Source organism: Corvus cornix, chromosome 13 (assembly GCF_000738735.6).
Source record: "Corvus cornix cornix isolate S_Up_H32 chromosome 13, ASM73873v5, whole genome shotgun sequence".
NCBI classification, from domain to species: domain Eukaryota; kingdom Metazoa; phylum Chordata; class Aves; order Passeriformes; family Corvidae; genus Corvus; species Corvus cornix.
Window position 1 is genome coordinate 9,376,522 of NC_046343.1, and position 26,917 is coordinate 9,403,438.

The following is a 26,917-nucleotide window of genomic DNA, read 5'->3' on the forward strand; positions in this document are numbered from 1 at the left end:
CACTTGTTCAGATCAGGGAGCAGAACAAATGCTTCAAAAAATCAGTGCATCAAAAATCCCAACATTTATCAATGCAGGCCCATTTAACTGGAAGATTGGAGCTGGAGCAAGCTGACATTCAACAGCTGGATTTGATGACCTCAAAGGTCTCTTCCAACCATAGCAATTCCATGATTCACGGCTTCACAGAAACACTACCTTAGTGACACGGACCGAGAAAGGGACAACATCCAAAGCAGCCTTTTAAGAGTTTCCCCCTGAACTTCAACTCTGTCACCAGTGTTTCTAAATACACTAACACTGTTCCATTAGCTGGAGAGACACAGAGGACTCAAGGACTTCCCAAACACCCACAAGCTTTGTCCACACTCCATTTTACGGTTTGCATGACAGAAATCCTCAGGTTTCAGGCACAAACATGAAATGACAATTTGCCATTCTCCAGCCTCTCCCAAGGTTTGTTACACACATGACTTCTAGCAGGAGAGAATCCTAACAGGACACAGTGCAACAGATGGATGAGCCAAGTATCAGTGCATAGATTAAAGCCCTTTATTACATTTCCATTTAAAGCAAACCACACATCTTAAACCAAATACTGTTTGGAAATATTTCAGTTTTGTGTTTAAATTATAATCCCCTGGATTATGGAAGTGCTCAGATCACAGGCTCTACTAACCACAGTCAGATGCTTCTTAACTGTGCAACAGGCAACAAACCATTACTGACTCAGGTGTGAGCGTTACCTTAAATCCGTGAGTGTGTCCAAGCAAAGGGTGGTTTGACCCTTTAGCTGGTGTTCTGTGGAAGTGGGGAAGAAACATTTTCTCTGCCGTGAATGCACTGGTTTTGGCTGGGATAGCTCATTTGCTTCATAGGACCTAGAATCGAGCTGTGGATTTGTACTGGAAGCAGCACTGATGACACAGGGATGTTTTTCTGTAGCTGAGCATTGCCTACACAGAGTCCCCGCCGGCTCTGCTTCTTGTACTGCCCCAGCAGGGAGGAGGCTGAGGGTGCACAATCTGGGAGGTGACACGGACAGGACAGCTGAGCCCAGCTGACCCACAGGACATTCCATAGTGTATGGTATCACGCTCAGCATATAAAGCTGGGGGAAGGAGCAACGGGGATGTTTATGTGTGATGGAGCCCTGCTTTCCTGGAGATGGCTGATGGAAGTGGTGAATGAATTCCCTTTTTTGGGGTTGCCTGCATGTGTGGCTCTTGCTTTACTATTAAGCTCTTTATCTCGAGCCATGACTTTTTTCACTTTTACCCTCTGATTCTGTCCCCCATCTCTCTGGCTGTGAGGGGCTCACCTGCCAGCCAGGGTTAAACCACGACAGTGACAAACACCACCAGCAAATTCTTGTAGACTTCTCATTATCAAGAGAAAGACAGAACAAGCGTGGCACCAAAATCATTACAGTAAAATTTATATACAATGCATTTGACTTTACAGTGTGCAAAATGTCAACACAAAAATACATACTCTAATTTACATCAACTCACCATGCCCTTCCCCTTTTAAGAAAATAAATATAATACAATCTTTCTCAAAAAACAGGTAATAGCAACAAGTATTAAACAGTCCTGAATTAAATATTTCAGGATTACCTCCAGCAAGCCTTTCTCTAGAAATCAGTGCTTACACAAAGCTCTGTAAGATACAGATAAGATTACTACAGTCCATTTTGGCCTCTAAGCAACAAATGTAAGTGCTCTAAATCCTTGATTCCAAATAGAAATGGATCAAAGACAACTGTATTCATTTGATCTTTCCTTCTCTTCTTACTAGCCACATGTATGAAATCCTTCTTATTTCTTAGTAATGAAAGCATGGAACAGCATTTAGACATCAGTCTTTGATAACGAAGACTTGGATTTGGGTTAAATCCAAAGCTATTCCTTATTGTCCTGACAGTTTCCAAAGTGCTTTATTACTCACTCAAGCAATCAATCTAGAACCAAACTTTTAAGAATCAGCAAGTTTAACAAAATCTCTTTCCCATCCTTTTAATGCATAAAACAAAAACAACATACTGTACAATGCATTCTGTAGTTTCTGTAATCTGACAAAATTAAAGTGCAATTTAAAACTGTAAAGTTTTTTGTAAGCATAAGCTTATTAACGTTTTATTATACTGCCATGAATTTAAGATAGATTGTATCTGACTAGCCCAGGCTAGCATATTTTAATATACAAGCTTTTAAATTTAAAACATGAATAATTAAAAAAAATAGCTATATAAAATATCAAGACAAATAATAGTGTACTCAAAGTTCTATCCAGCTTTCCACAGAGAGATTTCCTAAAGGAAAATTGTTTCTCTATTCCTCTTCTGACTACATCAGAAAGACTAAACAAAGACATAAAAAACCCCAAAGAAGCCCACTTTAAAGTAAATGGAACCTTTAAACTGAAGTTCAGAGAAGCCCAAATTCACTGAAGTTTGAAGCACCTGTAAACCAGACATAACTTTCAGAACTGCTAAGTACAATTATATCTATTTTCTATTTCAATATACAATTAATATTGTAGAGTGTTTTGCTGCTAGTCTGCTAGAGGTTTTTTCAAGGAAGAAAAACTCAAATCTGGAAGAAACTTTTCACATTTAATTCTTAAATTTTTTATTTGCATAGAAAGCGACAGCCCGATTCTACCATTTTATCCACAAACACAGGGAATTTACCATGTTGGCATCATATCAGGAAACCACATTCTTCCAAGGTGTTTGGAGACTTCCAGATGAAGCCGATCTAAGCTGTAATCACTATCTGGAATCAGCACCTCCTCCATTATGGAAAGCTGAGTAAGCCTGCCCCCACACATCTTTACAAATTCAATAAAACCTCTGCAGGTGACTTCACATTCCCCCAGTCCCATGGCCGTTAAGTTCTTACAGCGCTCAGCAATCTGGATGAGTTCATCATCCAAAGGTTGAAGTCCATTGGCGCACACAACCAGCTCGATCAGCCGGGGGCAGTTCATGCCAATGCGACCCAACATTGCCTTGCTCACTGCACGACCGAAGTACAGGTGTGTAACAGGTGTTTCCTCTCTGAAGAAAGCATCAAATTCATCTTCGTACAAGAAGAAATACATCACAATGTTGACTTTAGGGGAGTGTCTAACAAGAGCATCCCAGCTTTGCTTTTTAATGGTGTGAAATTGAACTTGTCCGGGATTTTCACTCACGACATCGATGCGAAGGTGCTCGAGATCAACATGTTTTTCACTTGAAAGAGCCAGCAGCAGTTCATCACTTAATATGTAGTAGTTCAAAGCCAGCTCCTTAAGTCCATGACACTGATCAGCCACACAAAGAATGCCTGAGGAACAAAAAAATTTACTCTGTATAATGAAAGTGAATATAAACACAGTTGTTCGCTGTAAAGTTCAAGCAAGTACTGATTCTACTGGCTTGAGTTTTCACGCTTATATCCAAACCCCATGAAATACCTAAGTTCTAGATATCCACAACCTTTTACAGGGTTTTGGCCATTAACATTTAACAGCAGAAGACACAAGCCACATTCATCTTGGATCTGCATATTCTCCTCTTTTTTGCTCCCTATGCAGAATTTCCTCAACTTTGAGGAAGCAACTGGAATCAGGTCAGATTCAGCTCAGGTTACCACCATTCCCTTCCCTAATATTCATTCCTTCAGCTTTCAACTAAACTATTTAAATCACCATCAGACACCCAGTTTAACAGTTAGAACCTTCTGTGAATTTATACCTAAATAACGTTAACTCCTCCTAATGTGCTGGGATATGAAGTACACAGATTAAGTCACCTTTTGTGGACTCCAGAAAAGAATACAGAAACAGATCAGACGCAGCCTCCCTTTCCCTAGCATTAAGGTTTCAGGAGAAAGGCAAGTGAGAAGCTCTCTGAACTTTCAGCAAGGCTATATTTTGAAGGGAGTGAGTCCCTCATCAACCACTGAGGAAGCTACCAGTCCCAGATCTGGACACAAGAGGGCACTTTGGAAACATTCACAGTCTTACACTTTGAAGGTCTTTGAAATTTGTACACACTCACAGCACCTTGCAAAACAATTACTGACCAACTGTTTTAATCTCCTTTATCCCACCAAGCAGTAGCTGATTCATGGATCAGGGATTTTGTGGTGTTCCCACAGAACACTAGTTAGTTAAGTTTACAAATCTGCACACATTAAGGAGCACCCATTTGGTTACCCTTACACGGTAAAGCAATGAATATCACGTCCATTGAGCATGTGTGAAAGGCTTACACTAGTTTTGGAGGCTTTTCCTCCTCAAGGCCTATCATCAGACGTAGCAAAGCAGCTGGAAAGAATGAAAAAAAAATTCCCAGGATTCCAGAAGATGCAGTCAAGTGAGTAGCACCCCCACCTTCATCAACCCAACTCATCCACATTCTCCTTCACCTTCCAACTGTCCAAACTCAAGACTAAGTCAATTATGGTGCTTTACAGCTCCATTTTTCACTTATATTCACTACTCACCAGCAGGTGAAACATGAGGACAGCTGCTCATTTTTAGCAGTTTTAGAGTATCACTGTTGTTAGCAACAAGAACCTTCAAGGAAGGATCATCAAGTGGTGTGTCATCTATCTTGATTGATGATAATGACTTGGAGTTTACAAAAACTACTGTCAGTGCTGATGCAAAATGAGCCTATTTGGAGAAATTGAAAGAGGGGAAAAAAAACCTTGTGAAAAGATGGGCAAAAACTTCAGTGCTTTAACCTCATGTTCTACACATGCAGAAAGTTCAAAAATAAGCACTTCCCACACATCCCCTTTCTTGTGTAACAAAGGAAGGCTTATTTGAACATGAACATAGCGGATCTTTGTTTAAAAACATGCTGTTACATGTGACAAAATTAACCTTACACTCATTATTTAACTCATCTACTCTGATTTATCATTTTGCTGTAATACAGTGACAACTACAAGGATAACTGGACACAGTGATGAGGCTGAAGTATCTAGAATTTTTCTGCAGAAAAAAAGAAATGGTCTTTATTTTCCAGAAGGTAACTCTTCTGTTACTACACAGTAACTAGAGACTGTTCCATAAAAATTACCATCGACTGAAAAACAGAACATTAAGAAAGCTAAAATGGTTTAAGAGTGAGTTAAAATATGCTAGTTACAGTTTGCAGAACCTTACCTTAGAGACATTCATGAAGCTTGGCTTTGCTGTAGAGATCAAACCCAGGGTCTTGATAGAACAGTTCACCAACTGAGAAAGGATGTCACAGGCTGCTTCTGCTGACTCAGTACTACTATCAACCTCAAAAAGCAATATAAAAATAGTGAAGTCATTCTTCAGTATTATTTAGAAAACAGCACCATGGATACCTGAGACTGCAGGTTCCACGTCTACTTAAGCTGTACTGCTCCAGACTGCAATTATCAGTGGCACCAAGTGCAACACTGACTGGAAATTTCAAGACCAGAAAGAGTTCAGGGAAGTTACTATTAGAAAATTTGCCTGAGTGCGACTGCTGGGTATTTCTAGTATGAACACATACCTCAAATCTAAGTCTTGTCTTCAAATAACTTCATCTTATTGCAATACTGTAACATTACTGGTGCTATGAGAGACAGCGATACATATGCATTTTTTTAAAAATGCCAATTTTTAGAGCCCAAAATAGACTTGACAAAGTCTTTGCTCCAGCAAACTAATCCATTTTATCTGCATGGCCAACACCTTTGTATCTTAAATAATGAACTGATTGGCAAGTCATAAGCCTGAAGAGTAACTTTCTCTTATTTTGTCTCACCTTTCTCCTGGTTTTGCATGGCATTCACTTTTTCTTTACTCTGCAGAAGTTAGAGTGTAGAAAACTGGATGAAACTGCCTGCACATGTGGAAATAAATTGTTGCAGTAGTTGCATTTTTAAACATCAGACTTGCCAGGTACAAGCTTCAAGGTAGCTGACACAGAGCAGCTGCATCCCTCGTGCCCAGTGACGTGACACCGAGCCAGCACTCATCCATGGCTTACCTTGAAGCTGACGTACTGCAGATGGTCAGCGTGCCTCTTGATAATCTGCTGAATGAGATCTGGATGTGTAGACTTTAAGTAAGAAGTGGCTGGCTGGCTAAGTTCAAATTCAAATCTCCTCCAGAGATCTGGGATGTGAAAAACTTCATTCCACCTTCGACAAACAGAAGATGCCCTGGCTCGATCCACTAAAGTCAGGAACTGAAAAACACGCAGAATCACGTGGTGTGGAAGGCTGCCCCAGTCCATCGAGGTGCACGGGTCAGATTCCCCAAACCCTGAGCCATGTAAACTAGTTTTCTGTTTTTTGCTTGTCTGTGATGTTCCAGGAGCTTCAGTTCCAGCCACAACCTTCTGCCCAGCTCTCTTCATCATGAGAGTTTCAGAATGTAACAATCCGACGTATTCAAACTGCACAGGGTCCTCAAAGGTCTCACGTACAATAGGTCTCTAGAAAAATACAGAATATTAGGGAAGGAAGGGAGACAGGGCAGTGGAAACACAGTGAGAGATAGCAAGTTAACAAAATTTAAATATAGCAATGTTACTTTGAAAAGAAGCATATCCATATGTCAATACCCAGTGCACAGATTGTTGGCAAGGACCTTCTCCCTCAGTACCTTGGGTACAATTTGGATTGAATCTGGATAACTTGGACTTGTTAATTTACCAAGTGTAGTTCCATGCATTAGTATTTCTCAGTACATAAAGCATTTTGTAGGGAACAAGAAGTATTTAACAGCAATTTAATTCAGAATGAGAAAGTGGATTCAGTTTAAATTTAAACTCCGTTGACAAACTATGGAACCCACTCATGATCTCTAAAAAAAGTTTATCAACTACAGAACTTAATTCATAAACTCCCTTTTTAAACACATCTGGAAGAGATGTGCTCAGAAGAGCCAGACTGAAAAGTTTTGCCCACTCTCCCCCGCTTTTTTTTTTTTCCAAATCATGCCAAGCAGAGGAAGAACGTTTGTACAACAATAAAAAAACTTCAGAGGCCAGTTATCAAAGCAGGGCAAAGTAAGTGAAGTTCACATGCTGTTTTTCAGCTGGAAAAGGACAGTGACCTTGGAAATCAGCAAACTGCAGAGATCTACTTCAGCAATGGACATTTGCCACATGAGCCAGAGCTCAGAGAAGAGCAGCAGAAAAAAAGCTCTGTTTTCACAGGCTGAAACAGTGCAATCTAACCAAGTCCGTTCTAGACTGAATTCTGTTGTTCAGTCAATTTTCAACAACTGCTTTTGCCAATTTATTTTAGTACAGTTGAGGCCCCTTCTCAAATGCCCCACTAATCAGATGTTCATCCAGACCTTCTCTCTTCCCAACCTGTGTGAAGTTTGTATTTTCAAAGCAACCATGTATTTTTCAAGAACGAACAGAGCAAATTATCTATTTTTACTGAACAAACTTCCATGGCAACCCACACAGCTTGCTTTTTCTGGACTGAAAATTTTCCATAGTATCTTCATTATGGGGGCAGGGGGAAAGAAAGAAAAAAAAACAAAAAAACCACAAATCCCTGTATTGCAAAAACAGCTGCCAAAATACACACTACCCTATCAAAAGTTTACCTGGGATTTTCCCCAACTTGTAAGACCTCATCTGTTTGGCTCATTAGGTGTCTGACAAACTTCATTTTTATGAAAGTAAGGCATGTGCATTCTTTGAGAAGCTGGAAAGCACAATGCAGCAAATTTATTAAGAGCTCTTCATATGACCAGTTTCACTACTGCTTGACTTCCTGACAAATTACCTCGATTACCAAGGAACTTATTTTAGCAGTTGTTACAAATATTCACCCAGTCTATTTAAATTTCCATTAATGATTGGAATCAGCAATGTATGCAGAAGGATAAGCCAGAAACACTTTAAATTATATTAAATCATAGTTCTTCTTCGCTGAATAGACACATGATTTCCATTTAATAGTGTTACAAATGTAATGAAAATGCAGTCTCAGCATGGAGAAACATTTTGCTACTAGACCATCAAGTTATCATCCACACAATCATGTTTTATGACTTTAGACTGCTTTAAGTCACACAACAAATGGGCATTCCAAACTAGTAAATGTGGATGTAGTAATTAACCATTACAAATCTCTCTCCTACAGCTGCTCATAGCCTTGCTAAATTTAGCAAAGGCTAAATACCTTTTGAGTTAAACATCCCTGTTGTCTGTTCTTCCTCCTCCCTACTTGAGAGGAATTACAAACTTGGCTGTTTCCCAAAACTAAAGCTCAGAACAATAAAAAATAAAATTAAATAAATGCTGTTGTTTGAGAAGCTTCTCCCTGCTGTTGCTATTCCCATGCAGATCTGCAACATCTTGGTTAAAGATAGGTTTCTGATAAAACCAGAAATTTTTCCTATCTTACTTGAAACTTACTTGAACTTCATGGTTGCTGATTTGGCTCTCACAAAGAAGTTCCGGCATGTGAGAACAACCAGAAAAGGTATTCCCCTAAACCACAGGTCAGGCTACAGACCAGATGCAGCACATCCACCCCAAATATAGGAAGAGATGCAAGGTATTGTTGGCATACAGTTATCTATGCTCTGCCTGCTAGAACATGGCCAGAACTTGTTCTTGTTGCTACAGCCTTTAAAAACTGCTATCTCCAGAATTTCTATGTTTAGTACTCTATACTCCAGTCCTTTAAATCTAGCAAAATGAATTCCTATTATTCACTGTGGGATGCAAAGCCAGAAAAAGGTTCCATTGGTTATGCATCATAACATTTTTACCAAACATGAAGGCCCAACATTTACTGCAAAAATAAGAATCCTTATTTCATTCTGAATACTTTATAAACAGTATGTATTTTAAAGCACAACTGAAGTTAGCTAAATTACAGTCCCATGTGATATAATCCAGGTAGTATTCAAATGAGAGGCTTACACACACACATACATACACTCCTACCTCCAAAGAATGTGGAGGTTCCTGTCAAGTTACCAGCACCTTTCTGGTATCTGAACATCCATCCCACTGTTGAATCATCCTGTGTGTGTGCATGGATTCCTTAACCAGAAGGCAGGGACGGGTCCCAGAAGATGAACCGACCTGTGAAGCCACCAACCAAACAAAAACTGTTCTGCAGTGTCTGGGAAACCTATACGAAGGACTAACATACATTCTAGAACAAAGATTGAGATGAATACTACCCACTGCTCTGCAGGGCAGATGTGGAAGCAGAGCAACAGAATGTAACAAGCAAATTAATTTTACCAAACATTATCTGAAAAATATCATTTCATTAAGGGGAAGGTATAATTGTGGGCAAAAAATTAGCTTTCACATTATCTACAATTTTAGTTAGATGAGCACTCTTATGCAACACAGATACACTTCTGAGTTCTTGAGTATTACCCAAAGAAAACTACAAACCTAGGTAAGAAATGGGGTTTTTTTCAGCTTACCCTATACCAAAACATGAGTGAAAAGTTACACTTAAACACAGGACCTCTAATATTTGACATTTAAAGACTCTTGGCTTTAAACTTTACTCACTTTTACTCCACAAAAGTATGCTTACTGCACCTTGACAGTAAACAAACAATTTTGGCTAATTAAACTGTATCTGGAAAAAAGATACCAATAATGTATAAATATACCCCCACATACTAATGAAAAAACTACCCTGTAGCTTAGTTTGACAGAGTATCTTGGTGCACTATGAGAAAATAGACCTCCAAATCCAGTTACCCATTTTACATTATCTGAAGATGCTTTAATGGAAAGCTACAAGCACAGCAACACCCACCTCACTAAATCATGACAGATTTTAAAAGTAGGTTTAAAAGCAGATGTTTACCAGGTGTTGTGTTCAACCAGTAATAACATCTTTAGAAACCTTCCAATGCTGAACTTCTCTGTTTTTCTTTAGAAATGGGAGAAGGCTTTAGATTCTGCCATGTCATATCATCATCTTTTGAAAAACTACCAAGTTAATATCAGCTTTACAGATGCCAAGTTTAACAAAGGTATAGTACACATTATTTATGAATACATGAGAAGTAGCCCCCATCTTCTATACAAAATCAAACTCAAGTACTGCAATCTGTGCAAGTAATGCTGCTGCTCAGCTCACACACCAGAAAATTTAGAGCTGAGTAGTCATGCTTGTCTATAAAGAGAAAGCTGATATTCATTAGTAACTGTTTGTGGGTGGCACCTGAAGAAATCTGTCATTTATGGTGGCCTTCTATTGCACAGTCTACAAGTATCACATGTTCTCTCTCCTGTGAAGTGCGCAGAGTCTGTACAGCACATAGAATTCATTTTCTCAAGCACTGTCAGTGTCCAACAAATGAAAGGTTTATAATGCCACATATAAACAGCATACTTAAATAACATTATAACTGAGAGCACAAACCACTGAGATGCAATTTAAAGATTCCAGAGAGAAGTGTATTAAGTTTATAAACCACATATTTTGAAGCAACTTTCTTACCTAAAGAATGCTTCCAAGTTACAATAGGCAATAAATGAATGAACTGAGGCAGCTGCAGCCATGGGCCACTCACATGCATCTGTCTGCTTTCCCCTCCTGTCCAGATAAAATGCCATAAAGACCTGTGTTAGTTTAGAAAAAAAATCTTCATATTACATCCAATGCAAAAATGATAGGGAAATATGTTGACAACAATTTATAAATTTTCTTGCTTTAGTGGAGGCGCTCAAGGGGATCATCTCAACACAAGGTAGCTTATTCCACAATGCAAATACTGTTACTGAGAGAAAAGTGAGGTCAGATCAAGTATAAAAGTAATGGGAAACAAATGTTGCAACTGCATCTACATTTATTGGTCAACAGTACAACGTAAACAGTGAGTTATTCAGTATTTGCATTATCATTACCACTACTAGGCAGTCTTGGTAAACAACACTGTAGCTACTAATGTAATCTAAGAGTCATGAAAAACAGAGAAAAAAACCCACCCAAATGTTTTCTCTTGCCTTTTTCCCTTTTGTGGCAAGGCTGTCGAATGGCCTGGGGAGCCGTGTGACAGATGATGAACACAGAGGCTCAGCTTCCTACCACAAACGTGCACAGCCCTCGCCAGCACCTGCCCAGGCCTGCCTGAAGTCACACGGCAGGAGCTGCTCCCCACAACAACAGAGCACCCAGCCCCAGCCACCTCCCTGTTTACAAGCTCCCACAGCCCGGGTGACAGCCTGTGCCACCTGGGAAGGTGGATCACAAGCCACTGCATCCAGGGGTTCAGATTAAAAGTCGCCTGCCTCCCCCTACACTATTTTCTTTTAATACTACATTACAAGTAAGTTTGTGTTTCAGAGTGTACCCTTACATGTAATCATTCAAAGCTTTACCACCAGGAATATCACAAAGTTTTCTTTTATACAAACAAACCAAAAATCTGAAATCTTTGTTGTGATAAGCTTTACAATGCTTTTACATAACCCTCACCATGGGGTTAGGGGAAGAGTACCCTTCCACCTGTTCTCAACTCAGAATTTCAGTATTCTTCCCAACACTTCTCATGTGGCCACAGGCAAAAGTAATTACTAACAGTAAACTAATACCCAAAAAATTAAGAAAAGGACAGGATCCTTTTATAGTAAAAATTGTATCAAATACAGGTAGTCAATAAAGACTACCTACAGTGCTCAGCAGGCTTCTGAATTTCACAGAGATGGGACTGGTTACCTGTAACAGCTAAATAACCAAGAGTACCCCTGAGGAAGAGAGCTTCTCTTGAACAGACCGGTCCCAAACCCCTCTGTAGAGAAGGAAGTTCATACTTTTACACTGCAGACAAGAACTAGCAGAATTTTAGATAATGCATTAAAAAAAAAAAAGTTACTGCAAGTGACTGTTAACAATAAAAATATAATGAGGTTTACATCTAATAAACATCTGAGTGTCCAAAACCACAAGAACAATCCAAAGCAACATAAATCATGTTAGCTTATATAAGCAGAAATGTATATAATAAAATATTATAGTTATCAGAGATGCAATCAAATACAAGCTTGTTATGCAAACAACAGTAAATTGTTATCTAAGGTAGTTACCCAAATGATTATCAAAGATAAACAGCAGCCACACAGTCACTGAAATGAAACACTTTGATAACTACTGAGGTTCATCAAATCTATTCATATCCTCATTTGTATAAAGCAAAGTATCAAAAATTGGTGCACCCCCCCATACAGCTCTACCGGTGATCGAGTATTTTGACAGCTGCACGTTATCCTGCTCAAACTGCCTCAAATCCACTAAAACCATCAGGATTCAGAAAAAAACAAGTTAAATAACTGTTTCTGCAACTTACCCAGACAACAGAGCTGTGAGTTTCTGCTAAAATTAAGACATTAAAACCTCTCCCATGGCATGGGGGCTTGGTGGGGAATTTGAAAAGTGGTCAGCAGTGACTCCGTTAAGCAAGCAGCTGTTCACTACTTCCAAGGCTACAATGTCAGTTCAAAAAAAGGTTTTATTTCTATAACCAAACATATCACAGATTCAAGCCACAAAGAAGTAACTGCTTCCTCTGATTTCTAGATTTCCCTTCCAGTTCTCAACACCAGGACCCAACAAGAATTAATAAAACACCATAAAATCAGGCTTCTAGGAGAAACAGCAGTAACCAAACACAAATGCAGCAGAGACTGAGTTCCTGAGAAATAAAATACCTTCCAAATAACCAAGCTTGGAAATATTCTCGGATAAAGCAGGCATCTTGATAATTAAGCTTTAAATTTCTAACACTTGGAAATTAATGTTTACGGACCTGCCTTACACGGCTGAAATACCAGTCCCATTAACCACAGTGTCTAAAGAAATCGCAGTTCAGTGACAGCACCGAGGCCACCCCCTCACCACGTTAAGGAACTCGGAATTCAGAGTCTGTCTGGGGAACAGGAGCAGCACAAGGCAGGCAGCCCTGGAAAACTGCTGCCACCACAAATTCAACCACTGAGTATGGTGCAAAACACAGGTAAAAATCCACATTTTAAGCTTAAATCTCAGAAGATCTAGTCCTTCAGGATGATGAGCTCAGAGATTAAACTTTTTCTTCATCTAGGGCACATCAGACTTTTAATGGGTAGAATTTTTGCTTCTGAAGAGGATTATTTATTTTTTATAATCAGTCCTCATTTTTCTCAAAACTGAGCCTCTGACTCAAGGGATTTACCACATTTTTCGTACGTTTCTAACAAATCCTCAAAGTTCTAAAAATAACCACATTCAGCTGAACATCGTAATGCTTGCATTAATTTTTACTAAAGAAATACAAACGCATGGCCACCTTTAGTAGTATTTCGGTGGTGAAATTAAGATATTTGACTTCTACTGATGCATTACTTTTAAAAGGAAGCCACTTCCCTGTGCACAACGCCCAAGACCCCTCGTTTTACTCAGTGACAAATCTGAAGCTGCACAGCTCTTTAGAAAAGCTCTTTTGAGCGTTTATCTACACACCTATGGGAGAAATAAATAATAATTGTTACTTCTACAGGTTTTCTTGAAACCTTCCTACCCGACTTTAACAAGCCATTTAAGCTCTTTACATGGGAAAACCAGCTCCCAGGCACCGCGCTCCTGCAGCTCGGTGAGAGCTCCCGGGATGGCACAAACCCGCCGTACCGCACACCGAGCCCCTCACGAGGTTTGGCCCTCAGGGAGATTTAAAGTCTCCAGGCGCGGAGGGCGCGCATCTATCTATGTGTCTGTCTATCCGTCTGTCTGTCTCCTCAACCCGGCCCGCCCCCGCGGCCTGTCCCCCCCGGCCGCCGCGCAAGGGCCGGTCCCCGCGGCCGCCCCGCGCTCACCGCCGCCGGTGCGCGGCTCCCTCGAGGGTGAGGCCGGGCCGAGGTGCCGAGCAGGGGCCGAGCAGGGGCCGAGCAGGGCCAGCACCGCGCTCAGCCCGCAGCGCCCGGGACACGCCGAGGGCGGAGCCGCGGCCCCGCCGCCCCAGCGCAGGCGCCGGGCGAGGCCTCGGGCGGCGGGCACGTGATGGCGGCGCCATTTCGCGCCCCGCCGGGCCTGAGCCCGCGGGTAAAATGGGGGGGTTGAGGTGTGGGCTCTGGGGTCAGCAGTGACCCCCGGCAGCAGGGACGGGTCTGGTCCCTGGCCCTCGCCGGTCCTCCACAGCAGCAAGGGCGGTTGCTCGCCCCTCACCAGGCCTCTATCTCAGAATCACACAATCACTTAGGTTGGAAAAGATCTCTGCGATCATTGAGTCCAGCCGGTGACCGAATACCAACTTGTCAAATAGACCGTGGCACTGACAGGAAAGATGCGTGCTCGTGTCTTTCCAAACAATTCCATGGGTGAGGGTATGGGTGTTAACGTCTTTGAAATGGGTCTTAATGTCTCTACCGACTTCAAGCCGCAAGTTTGTTACAGAACCCAGACAGTTTTGACTCCCGAAACAGAGAAACGGGTCCACACAAGCCTGAGTTCCTGAACTTTGGGGTAAAATGTCAGGTTCAAGGGGCGATATGTGGTAGGCGGTTCAGGAAGGCTGTACCTTCTTAGTACCTCAGGCAATGGGGAAAGGAAGAGGGCAACATGCAGCCGGGAGTTTAGGATAAAAGGAGGCTGCACCCTCCAAAACCCCTAGAGAGAAACCCCTGTGGGTGTGTGCCCCAGTGGACTCCCTCCCTTTATTCGAATAAAGTTGCAGGGACTCCTCTGTCTCCTTTATAGACACTGGCTTTTCATAGCATGATTTTCTGTACAGTACTGAGTGTCACATCCAGCTTTTCCTTTTAACACTCCAGGGATGGTGACTCCACCACCTCCCTGGGCAGCCCGTTCCAGTGTCTGATCACATTTTCTGGAAAGAAATTCTTACTAATGGCCAACCTAAACGTCCCCTGGTCCAGCTTAAGACCATGTCCTCTTGTCCTATTGCTGGTTGCCTGGTCCCTGACTCCCACCTGGCTGCACCCTCCTCTCAGGGAGTTGTGGAGACCCAGAAGGTCTCCCTTGAGTGCCCTTATTCCCAGGCTGAGCCCCCCCAGCTCCCTCAGCTGCTCCTCACCAGACTTGTGCTCCAGACCCTGCCCCAGCTCCGTTGCCATTCTCTGGACCCGCTCCAGCAATGTCCATGGAGTGAGGGCACCAGAACTGGACACAGCACTGGAGGTGTGGCCTCACCAGCGCCGAGTACAGGGGACAATCCCTTCTCTGGTCCCAATAGCTACACTGTTGCTGATACATGCCAGGTGCCATTGTCCTTCTTGGCCACCTGGACACACGCTGGCTCACATTTATTTCCTGCTGCATGTATTTTCCATCACTTCCTGACATGAGGGGCTTGTAAGCCCTTATTGTCCTTGGGCTAGGGCAACCCTGACCTTGGAAACTGCCCCACGAGCCTCTTCCAGAGGCTGTTCCCTCCAGGCAGAGCCATCCCCTACCCTTCCCATGGGAGCTAGGCATAGAAACATAGACTCAAAGGAGGATGGGGTACAAGCAGCTGTTACTGATTTCTAGCAATCTGTTGGCCAAAAAGGGCCCCATTCTGAACAGCAAGGCTTTCCCTGCTTGCTGTGTGTATCCTCTCTGGGGCCTCTCCAAAGCACCCCACCAAGGAGAGAAGGCTGAGTGCTGCATCACATCCAAACTGCAGATGCCCAAAGTATACCTTTTATTTTACTATCTAAAGCACAATTTTTAAAAACCTTGCAGATTTAATCTATGCAGACACACTGCATAACAGCTCATCACAAATCAGTGCTGCTTTATTATTCTAGTTATATCTAGCTGTATCAGAACAATGAAGTTTTTATTACCATCTGCAAAATACTTGCAGCCATGGATTTCCTGGCTCTTCCATACAGCAATTATTTACTAATAATAAGCCTTGATATCATCTTTTTATGAAGAGGTAATGCTAAACATGTGCAGCATTTCCATGGTAGATTATATCTGCCCTACATGAAACCAAAGCTGACAAAAGTTAACTGATTATCTGTGTGACATCAAAATACAGTTTATTCACACACATCTAAAAACCTAGAAAATTAGCACATTGGAAGGCTAATGAAACAAACTGAAAGGAATATTTATCATATAGTCACCATGACATCTTCAAATTCTTCACTTTAATTCATCTTCAGTTTCCTCAGAGAGACAAAATGCCCTGCACACTTAATATAGCTTAGAAAACCTACCAAAATGACTTACCTATCTGGTTCTTGACTGCTTTATTCAGCGCTTACAGGAAGTAGGAGATTAAGTTCCAGGTAAAATTCTCAAGTATTTTATCCCTAGTAGATGGTTTAAAACTTATTTTTTCAGTAAATACTGCTATGAAAACCATCTTTAGCTTAGTCGTTACTCTCTGTAGACAGTAGTAGAAAATAGATTGTAAACAGAGATTAACGCAGATTTGCAGCTACTATCTAAATCCACCAGTCATGGTGCATTGCCAATAACCTTTGGGCTGCTGTGCAGGAACAGGTTCAAATGTACTTTAGAAAGACTCATATAGTCTAATCTCTGAGGCTTTCTGTATAGAAGAGTTTCCTGTTTTGATCTAGCGTAGCAGAAACACTTTTTATACCTAAAATTGACAAGTATAAAATAGTATAGAAGAATTCTATGCATTTTATAGCTGTAGACATTATTGCTCAAATGCTTATGGGTATATATGAATAAAAAAAAAATCAGCTATAGACTTGACAGTACCAGAAGGAAATGGGTACAAACATGGACACACCCAGGAGATTCTGTCTTCTACTCATACCCCAGGTGCCTGGCACAGAGCTTCTGCTGGTGTCTCCAAATCCTTCATCTTATACACAAGATGCAAAGATGAAGGAAGACTGCACCACTGGATCATAGAACCACAGAATGGTTTGGGTTGGAAAGGACCTTAAAGGTCCTGTTCCAATGCCCTGCCATGGGCAGGGACACCTTCCCCTAGACCAGGCTGCTCAGATCCCCATCCAGCCTGGCCCCGATACAGACTGGGATACTGGATACACGCCCTGCTTATCTAAGCTGTTACTGCCCACATCATCCAGCCACACAAAGTCGACCTTAGCCTTCCTCCTGTGGTTGTCTCTCCTGGAACCAGATTTACAGAAAGACACAGTCTATTCACTTCTCATGTTTATGGTGATTACAGGAATGTTTTGCATAATAATTCACAGAGGTTTCATAGCATTTACTCTTTCTGTACTTTGATCAAGAATGATATTCAATTTTTTTATCACTGGGCTTTGAAATAGAAATCAAGGAAAACAATTTGAATAAAGCTGTGAATTAATTAGTATAAGAAAGTATTCAGGAGGTCCAAATTTCCCTGAGACCAAAGAGTGAACATGTGTCAATTCCGAATCAGTGTGCCATGAACTTGAAAGCTTTACAAGGGCTGTGTGAAAAGTCTAGAAATTATTGGCCATTTCTTAAGTAGTTTTTAACAGTGGGACTGCAAAAGTGGGAGAGTTCAGAAAAAAAATTAAGGAAATAAGGATGTTTATTGTAATATCAAATAGGAAGCCATACAGGATATTGTGCTGTACAAAGCCAGTTCATATAGAGAGTTCTCAAAAAGAACTTACTGCCAGCTTTTTTGACACCCTTAGTTTGGCATAGCTGAATTTCATAGCAGGACTTGCACGTTTTAGTGCAAGCTCTGCTTCATTTTCATCATGATTCTGACAAATCCACATAACCAAAGGACACAACTCTTGGTTGAGTGTTTGCTGTCTTGAACTCTTGGAAGATCACAGAGGCCCTGGTGCGGGGCTTTGGCTAGGGTTTCACACAGGCCCCATCATTTCCATGCTGAAGGGTATTCAGGGTCAATCGTAGCTTCCCTCTGAAAGCAGTTGCATTTGCGTCAGTGTGCTAAGCCAAATAAGTGGTATCTTGTAGCCATTCCTTTTAAAAGTTTGATGATAATTCTTAATTTAAAACCCAAATACTCTGAGTTTGTGATCAAACTCTGTGACTTTAACAATTCAAACCTAACTGTGCAGGCTGGAGCAGTGAATGAGGCTCCTGCCCAGAAAGTGGGTTAGTATGTCGTGTTTGCTGGAGGCTCATGAGCTGCTCTGCTAGATACCAGCTGCTGCACAGGCAGGAACTAAGAAACAGCCTTTCTGGGGAATAGAAATCACCCAAGTTATTTTGTAAAAGTTTGTAGTATACACACTGAACCTGAAATATGATTAGGAAAACAATGGCTTATTTATATGTCTCTTTGCAAATGCCTTCCTTCATAATAATGAGGTAAAAACATGGGTTTATGTGAGCAAATCTTTGTGAGATGAGCTTTTAGAAATGCAACAGCAGTCTAATATTGTCTCTCCAGAAATAAGCATGGATCACTGAAGGGAGTAACTCTTAAGTGTGTTGCAGTCCAATCCCTTTGTTTAATTCTGTGATTCGGTAAGATGGCCTATTACAGTTGCTATATATATATATATATATATATGCTAGACATATGTTTTAGACAAAATTCGTAATAGTTACAGTTAACAGTGCCCATCAAACTGCAAAACAAGATAAGAAAATTTTTGATACAAGTGCTGTTTGTCCTTTCTGTGGAAAGAGCCACCACAAATGTGTATTAATAGTTTATAACTTGTCTGAAAATAAACTATGTGAAGATCCTGTATTCTTGTGGTGTATTGTAGGCATGCTATTCAAACCCCATCAGGCCAATGTGTTTTAATGTTTAATTTAAATATATATATATATACATATAATTTCTACCTAGCAAAACCCCTAGTTTTCGAATCATTAACTTTTTGAATAGGGTTCCAGAATGACGAAGGCTGGCTGGGAGCCAGGGGTCTGGCAGCTGGCTGGGCAGAGGTCACCACCCAGCTCAGCAGGGCAGGTCCACAGGTGACAGCCAGGTTCAGCCACATTATGGAGCAGGTCCCTGGGGGTGAGGCAGGTCCACGGTAAAGCCGGGTCAGGATTCCTGGCCAGGCTCAGGGGTGGCAGTGGCTGCGGCCCAGCACAAGCTCCTGCTTTGCTCAGGGAGGGATTGACAGGCCAGGGCTGAGCTTAAGTGGGCACTCGGGGCCCTGGGGCAAGGCTCAGGGTGAGGCCGGGGCTGCTCAGGGCTGTTAGTGCCTATTAGGTTATTAATGTATTAGTGCTGTGACACTTTCGATGGGTGACTCTGCCCACTAATCCGTAAAGCACAGGTTATTTGATCCTCTGACTTAATATTAGCTAAGCAGAGTTAAAAATAACCTGCCAGCTAATTCAGCTTCTGTTTATTAGTGTTGGTATAGAGATCACAGTGTGTCTGACCTGAGTAATGAAATCCTCTGAAATGGCTATATCCACTGAGGTTCTGATAAATGTGTCTGAGTTGAGCACACGACAAATTGTCTTTTAAGATGCCCTCTGTAATACTTCTGGTTCTGATTACCCTCTAACAAATAGATGCTCTTTACACTGAGAAAACACAGGCCTTAGAGAACTAAGGCTGCCTGTAACAGGCAGCTGAAGATTTGATTTGATCAGAAAAATAGCTGATAAAAGAAATACCTGATAAGTCAGCACCTGATGTAGTGGCAAACATTTTGAGCTTTAATACCATAAAAGCTCTGTAGTTTTATAGCTGAGTTATAGCTTGGCAAAGCTGCCTATGGAGCCTCCAGAACCCTCTTTGGAAGATCTCAGAGCAGGGTAAGAAAATTTTTGGTAACGATGGTCCAGACATACAAAACCCTGCTTCAGATCAGAGGAAGGCATTCAACAACTGTGTACATTACCATTCAATCCTATATTGCAATCATTCATGCTCTCTTTATGTGCATATCATCTTTTTCTGCCATTGCCAAGTACTGGGATTTTTTTACAGATTTGAGAAAATCTGTTCACCCAGTTGGCAGGAGGAGGAAGTGGGTTTGTTGCAGTTCCTCTGCCAGGAAGGGAAATTCTAAAAAAATTAGAAATTCGATAAAACTTATAGAAGGGGTATCAACCATTTTCTTCCCCCTTATTTGGATTTTATCTGTGGGGCCTAGGATTCATGCATAGATAAAGTAATATTTTAGCTTTAGCAACCTCATCTTCCTTTTTAATTCATTTTTCTGACAGTCTTCTTCACAGACATATTCCTAGTCATTCTTTTCTGTACTATGCATAGATGGTGTAATTTGAATTTCTTTTTAATGTTAGATTAATGGCTGGTGAACAAAACAATGCAAAACTGACAGATTCTCTGCAGTTTGCATTGTTTTGTTTCTCTGTAAATGTCTGTTTTGTTAAACACATTTTGTGTGTACTTTCAGGTATTGCTATAACATCACTTGGTCACAAGAGGGAACTCACATATCAGTCTCTGGGATTTGTTTTTATATTAGAACTTTGAGGACTCTGCAGATTAGGAAAGAGATACTGGGATATGCATGTGTGCCAGGGGTGTAAGTGTGCATATCTACATCTATATTTATTTATATACCCCTGCCTTTTAGTTACCAAAGAAGGGAAACCACTCATAGAAATAAGGAACAATAACCCTGGCAGGCATGGCAGTAGAAAAGAGCCTTAGAATGGCCCAAAAATAGCTGGTTTATGCTCATGGGTATATATTTACACTCATAGATATATGCTCATGGGTTGTGGCTTATCTCTGTTCCCACTCTGCAGTTCTGTAAATCTCAAAACCAGTACTAATGGTATCAGGATGTTGATGGAGCAGAACATGCTCCCTCCATCAGAGCCTGACCAGCAGGGATTATTCTCACCAAAAGTTTTGAGCAGCCCTTTATTTGAACTGTGTGCCCTTCACCTCTTCAGAGAATCCTAGCCAAAACTTGACAGTATTTCGGATCTGTTCCAGAATTTATGGTATTTAATGTACATGAATATAATTCGATTGTTAAATGCATTTGCAAGAGGAGAAGACTAAAATACTAATTAATTTCTGATTTCTGCTAGATGCCAGTGGAAATATCATGGATTGTATCCAATCTGCCCAAGGTTCATATTTCTAAAATAAATAAAGTTGTAAACCCAGAGCTTTCTAACCTGACCACTAATGTTGTCCTCAGAACTTGGTGTCCACATCTTCCTATGCTGATGTTCCCACTGGTCAAGCAATTGCCCAGTAATCCTGCTATTGTATTTGCAGGTTCCTCCAAAGAAGCACATGTTAAATGTCCCCAGTAAACTGAGCACAGTATGGCAACTTTTCTTTGAAACCATGCTGCTGTTTCTGTCCAGCTCCTGGAGAGGACAGCCCATGCACAGCTTGCAGTTGAGGGTCTGAGCTTGTTGATATCTGAGTTGTAGATGCCCAGGGTGGTTGGTTTCCTATGAAATAGGAGTCGCCTTCCTCTGTGAACGTGGACTACCTTGTCTCATCCCTGGGGGGTGTCTGGTGCCTCGCACATGTTTGCTAAGCACTGCTGTCAAATTGTAGTGGCCCTTTGGCTTCTCCCATGGCAGTGAAGTGCTGAGTCCCACTGGAGCAGGGGATACATCATCAGGTGACACTTGCAGCACTCAGTCCTGCTTGGTTTGTCTTTCAGGTGTATCATGCCCTCTTTGCACATTTTCCATTTTATCCTCTGGCTGTGTGAGTTCCTTATCTCCCTTCCAAGTTTTATTTCTTTTCTATTACAAGTGCTGCCCTTCAACTACAACCTCCTGGAGAGCATCCTCGCTGTGGCTGCTGACACTGCTGCAGATGCAGGGGATGTTGGGCTGCACATCACTGATGGGTTGCAATGGATTTGGGGCCCTTTGAGAAAACAGGTGTCCTGCACCAAAGGGTGATTCCTGGAAGAACTGTTACATATTTTGTTTGAGATCTGGAAGGAGATGTTTGGATTCAAGAAGCCCAGAGTTGATTCTGTTAAACCAATTCATGTTTATGGGATGAAAGCCACTAAGGATAGAAGTCAGCTTTCCTAGCCTGAACTTGCTTACTGAACTATGAATCACAGTTGATATCTGTCAGTTTTGATAGACAATACAGCTGCTGGTCCTGAAACTTCTAAGAGAAGATGATGCATAACTAATCATTATCTATAATCTCTACATCTGATTTATTAAACAGTCTAATTATTCATTTAACTGCACCACACCTGCATACCATTATCCTGTTTGCTTGACTTTGTGACACAACAAAGTTTGCGCAATCTAATTTTGAAAATCTTGAAAGGCTGGGGTTAGTCCAGGAAGACTATCAATAATGTTATACCTCAAGCCAGGTGGAACAGCCAAGAACATGTCTCATGCTGTTAGAACTTACCACATCCTTTATCCTGGAGAGGAGGAGGCTCAGGGGTGACCTTATCACTCTCTACAACTACTGGAAGGAGGGTATAGCCAGGTGGGGGTCAGCCTCTCTTCCCAGGCAACCAGCAGATGAAAGGACATAAGTCTTACGTTGCCTCAGGGGAGGACATCAGGAAGAATTTCTTCCCAGAAAGTGTGATTAGACATTGGAGGGGGCTGCCCAGGGAGACAGTGGAGTCACCGTCCCTGGAGGTGTTTAAGACTGAACATGGCACTCAGTGCCATGGTCTGGTGACACGGTGGTGTTCAGTCGTAGGTTGGATTCAGAGGTCTTTTCCAACCTAAGTGATTCTGTGATTCCATGTGTGGTACCACAACCTGGATGTGGGCACAAACACACTGCTAGAAAAGGGACAAAAGACCCTCTCAAGGCAGTATCTTTTAACTGCTATATTCTTGTGTGCTGTTCATTCTGGAGTTGGTTTGTGTCTTGATATACTTTTAGATGCCCTTTACTGGTGTGTCTTTTTGTAATATATACAGCCAAATTACAGGCCTGGATGGTCCTCCTTGGAAAAGAGTATGTATTATTCTTGAGTCTGGGCTCTAGCTAATCTAATCCTTGTGGATTAATCTGCAATAACTGGTTTTCCAGCTTGATCAGGACTTCTGGTATGGATGACTGCAAATTTGTAGTGACCAAAGTGTGAAGTATAACCAAAGCACAGCAATAACTGAGCTTCATTTCAAAATGGAGCCAGAGGAGTGCCAGCTGTAGAACTACGTGACAGGTTGACTTGATTGCAAGAAACTTGGAGGAAAAATTGAATGGGAACAAAAAGCATGTACTCTTCAGTATTAATTCTCCTAAGGTTTTCTCAGAACACCTCATTGAAAAACAGGAGTTTTTCCTTAGTTTTCAGTTGCTGAAAATGAACATAATTTCTGAAAGTTTTCCAGTAAGAATATGTTTTCCAATGAGAATGGATAGGTGTTGCTTGAAAATAGTTTTATTTTGAGACACAGACATTTAGAATGAAAAGGTTCATTATAGATCCATCCATTATGTTTACTGTGTCAGACAAGACTTGTCAGGAGTGATAATTCTGCCGGGTTTCCTTTCATTACTGATAAATCTGAATGGATAAAACTTGCTGCCAAAGTACTTACCTGGGTGTTGATTGAAAAGATACCTTTAGTGAATGTACTTGGAGTTGGCCTTGGTGAACAGAAAAACTGACAACTTGTCCAAGTATAATTTAATGATAAGCCTAATCTAATTTCAAAAGACACTAACTTGACTGAGGGCGCTCAGTGAGAGTGCAGTCTCATTCTTCTTTGCCCTCTCCCTCCTGTGTGAAGAGTCCCATGGAAAATGAATAATTATTTTTAGGTAGGACAGTTTTTCCCCATCCCGCACAGCCGCATTTCCTGCATACAAAACTGTTTAGGTACAGCCACCTTGATCCAAAGTCCCAGGCATTCTCTAGTCATCCCATCGGCTCCTGGGGTCAGTAGTAGCAAAGGATTCAGTATCTTCTAATCACTGCTTCCCTGGAGAATTTTTGGAGCATCTGTTTTGGTATTGCAGTCTGCCTACTTGCTAATAACTTCAGGTACTTTGTTTATAGCAGGAATTCTGTCTGTATTTTGACTGAGTACATTCTAAATTACTTCATAAGGTATTTGTATTCAAGAGCATGACAATTCCTAGGACATGTCATTTGATAAATATCTCTAGTATCAAACCAGTACCAGACTGGGCTTCTGTATGCCTCCACTGGCTACTCCCTGATGCATCTCTCATCTGTACACCCAGACAGAGGTTTTCCTCATTAAGTTTGTAATAGTCCTTCTTTCTTATGTTAAATAAGTACAAAATGAGATTAATATAGCATTCTTTATTCATTTCTGTAGCTGGTATTGCCTTGTTGTCGGCTGTCATGGGGTTGGCAGCAGAGCATTCCTGCACCTCTTGCTTCTGTTTCACCCATGCTGCTCCACTTCCCTTATGGCTTCCCTTCATGGAAGGGGAATTCTCAGAGTCTGGGAATCTCTGGATCCCCATAATCAGTTTGTTCCAGGGCCCAAGCTTTTTCTACCTACTGGACATCTGTAGGAGGTAATTAGCAAAGAACAGAGTTTTCAGCTGTCATTGGAATGTTCTGACCTTCCAGTCTGTCCCAGTGTTTGACACAGCTAAGCTGGGGCGGAGTGGCAAGAACACTTCCAACAGAAGCATTGAATGGCAGCTCCCACTTAACCCAAGAAGTCTGTTTGGTTCATCCCTGGAGGTGTTCAGGGCCAGGTTGGACAGGGACCTGAGCAACTTGGACTCATGGAAGGTGTCCCTACCCATGACAGGGGATTGGAACGAGATGAGCTCTAGGTCCCTACCAACCCAAATAGTTCTATGGTTCTCTGATTCTTGCCACTCCTTTCTTTTTCTCTTCTCTGTGCTCTGTGTTAATGAGGGCATTATGTTGAAATATGCCAAATATGTGCTATACTCAGACCTTTTCTTGATTCTACGAAGATCAGTAAGGGGATTACTGGAATAGTGAAAGCTGAATTAAATTTTCATGCACATCTTGCCCTCAGTGTATAGAGGAGCATGCGAGGAGCCCGGAGACTGTACTTTGAAACTCTTAAATTTCTCTTCCCTGTTCCTCAAAACTGTTGTACAACTTTTGCTGCCTCAGTTAGCCATCAGTGAAGGATTCATTGGGCCCTAAATTCCTGTTCTCTTAAACCCTTGTGAGATGTGTGGTCTTTAGGGGGCTTGCTTCTGAGTAGGTGATAACAATTAAATGCACGTTTGCACTTTTCCTTCTCTTTGAATGCCACAGCCTCTATTTCTAAGTGCACTATACTGCTGAAAATCCCTTGTGGTCATAGGGATCTTCGGTCTTCGTGCTTTCCTTTCTATTCCATTCTACTTAATTGCATGATGTCAGGCATATGGAAGTATGGCAAAATGAGAGTGAGAAACTTTGTGCCACTGTGGAACAATCTTATGTTTCAATGGCTGATTTATATCCTGCCTGAAGTCAATGCCAGACAGAATATGTCTCTTCTCTCCCACAAGCGGCTTGCAAAGTCAGAACTAGGCTGATCATTATCTTCATCTCTTAAGTCATGATTTCCCTATTCTTTTGATCTTTTACAATTCCAGTTTATGGGGAGTCAGGGGGAACTCCCCTCACTCCTGGGCTTTTTGTTGACTTATTGGGAAATATTTGTTTAGTCTGAAAGTTATCAAAGTAAAAATTAGCAATATGAACACAATGAAAAAATCAAGGGCATCTGTTTTCTTGTGAAGTCTCTTGATGATGCTGTTTCTGACATGAGTAAAAAGAAATATCACTGGTTTTATACACGGAAAATTATCTTTGAAGCAGTTTCATACTTATTGATATTTTTTCTAGATTATAACCTGATACAAGCTTAGGATTGTATCATATGTTACTTCACTACTAGATTTAAGATAGCAAAAGCAATTCAGACACATTGCTCATTTGTAATAAGCATCTTTGATTTTTTGTATGTGATTCACAAAAACATATCAAATTTATGCAACCATGGCATCGTGTTACTGAAGCTTTTTGCCTTCAGGTTCCAGCTCTTTCACTCCCTTGTTGCCTGAGCTTTAACCCACTCTGTATCCCAATAGGAAAAAGACAGCATTTATTTTGTAGCTTGTAACAGTGGTGTGAAAATTCAGGATCATTTACAGAAGTTCACGAAAGATGACAAAAGATTTACTCTTTGAACATGTGCAACTCGTGCTATGGGATATGTCCATTAAGATACTGTAATTTATAGATCACCATGGTTGCTTCCATGAGAGATGCATGTAGAGGTCCTGAAGAATCTTTAGTTCTGACTTTTGGAGATTTTTCAATTGATTGAGTCAAAAGTGGGAGACCAATAGAGAAGATGGGAAGGGAGCTGCAACCACTTATGGGCAGGTAGAGGCTTATCTGGGACTGGGAACTGTAGTTCCTTTGGCTTTAGTCATCCTGGCAGCACCACCTGATGTCATTAGTAGGATATAATTTATGTGCTAAATTATTGAGTCTTGGCAAAGTTAAACCCTGGTGTGTGTTGAGCTTTACAAGCAAGCACTACCAGTCTTCAGACAACTGTAAAATGCAGAGATTTTTGAAGAAATGAGTTCTCCATCTTAACAAATGCCATTTCCTTACTTTTCTGTAAAACTAGAAGAGTGAGGCTTGTCCACACGCCTCAGGAGGGTGTTGTGAGGATAACCCAGATAAGATCAGCTTTCTTTTACAAATACGCAGAGCTGCTTTTATATACCAAGTGTGATTTATGGCTGGGAAACATTTGAACAGCCTGTGCCTCTCCTTCCCATAGCATGGCATATACCAGACTTGTTCTTACAGGGATGCAAGAAGTTAAGGGAAAAACAACAATATGCCAGATGCACTACAGCAGTTCTAGTGCCTCCAAAAATATCTTCAAAACCAGTTTTCATTTATTTCATTTATTTGTCATTGGCACCATTGGCACTGCTTAGGGCTTGCGCTTGTCCTGCAGGAGGTCATGAAGTTAGGTAAAATCAGGGATAACAGACTGGAGCACAAGAGCTTTAGCTCTGCTGCTGTACTTCTGCCCTGGTAAGTGTCCTAGCAGAGACTCCAGCACTTAAAGCTGGCCTAACCAGC

At 41.4% G+C, this 26,917-nt stretch overlaps 1 protein-coding gene across 6 annotated transcripts; it reads right to left on the minus strand.

The window, feature by feature from the left end:
* Positions 1-530: 530 nt before the first annotated feature.
* LOC104689620 (F-box/LRR-repeat protein 3) lies at positions 531-13,958 on the minus strand. 6 transcript variants are annotated; one of them, XM_039559625.1, is made up of 8 exons: positions 13,826-13,958; positions 10,479-10,574; positions 8,948-9,088; positions 7,594-7,694; positions 6,014-6,463; positions 5,170-5,292; positions 4,500-4,671; positions 531-3,335 (listed from the first exon to the last, which is right to left on the minus strand). In XM_039559625.1, the coding sequence occupies exons 5-8, from the start codon at positions 6,386-6,388 to the stop codon at positions 2,692-2,694; spliced, it is 1,314 nt and encodes a 437-aa protein (XP_039415559.1). In that variant the 5' UTR covers positions 6,389-6,463; positions 7,594-7,694; positions 8,948-9,088; positions 10,479-10,574; positions 13,826-13,958; the 3' UTR covers positions 531-2,691. The 6 variants fall into 6 exon arrangements, with proteins under 6 accessions (XP_039415559.1, XP_019141623.1, XP_039415557.1 ...); XM_019286078.3 differs by lacking the exons at positions 7,594-7,694; positions 13,826-13,958 and adding exons at positions 11,697-11,769; positions 12,325-13,759; XM_039559623.1 differs by lacking the exon at positions 7,594-7,694.
* Positions 13,959-26,917: the final 12,959 nt, after the last annotated feature.

Bases quoted from the DNA above. Each gene is read 5' to 3' on its own strand.
- LOC104689620 (XM_039559623.1), bottom strand. From the start codon at position 6,388: ATGATGAAGAGAGCTGGGCAGAAGGTTGTGGCTGGAACTGAAGCTCCT. The intron at 5,293-6,013 runs GTAAGCCATGGA...TTGCTTTTTGAG, and splicing joins TGCAGTACGTCAGCTTCAAG to GTTGATAGTAGTACTGAGTC. The intron at 3,336-4,499 runs GTGAGTAGTGAA...TTTGTTCCTCAG, and splicing joins TCCTCATGTTTCACCTGCTG to GCATTCTTTGTGTGGCTGAT.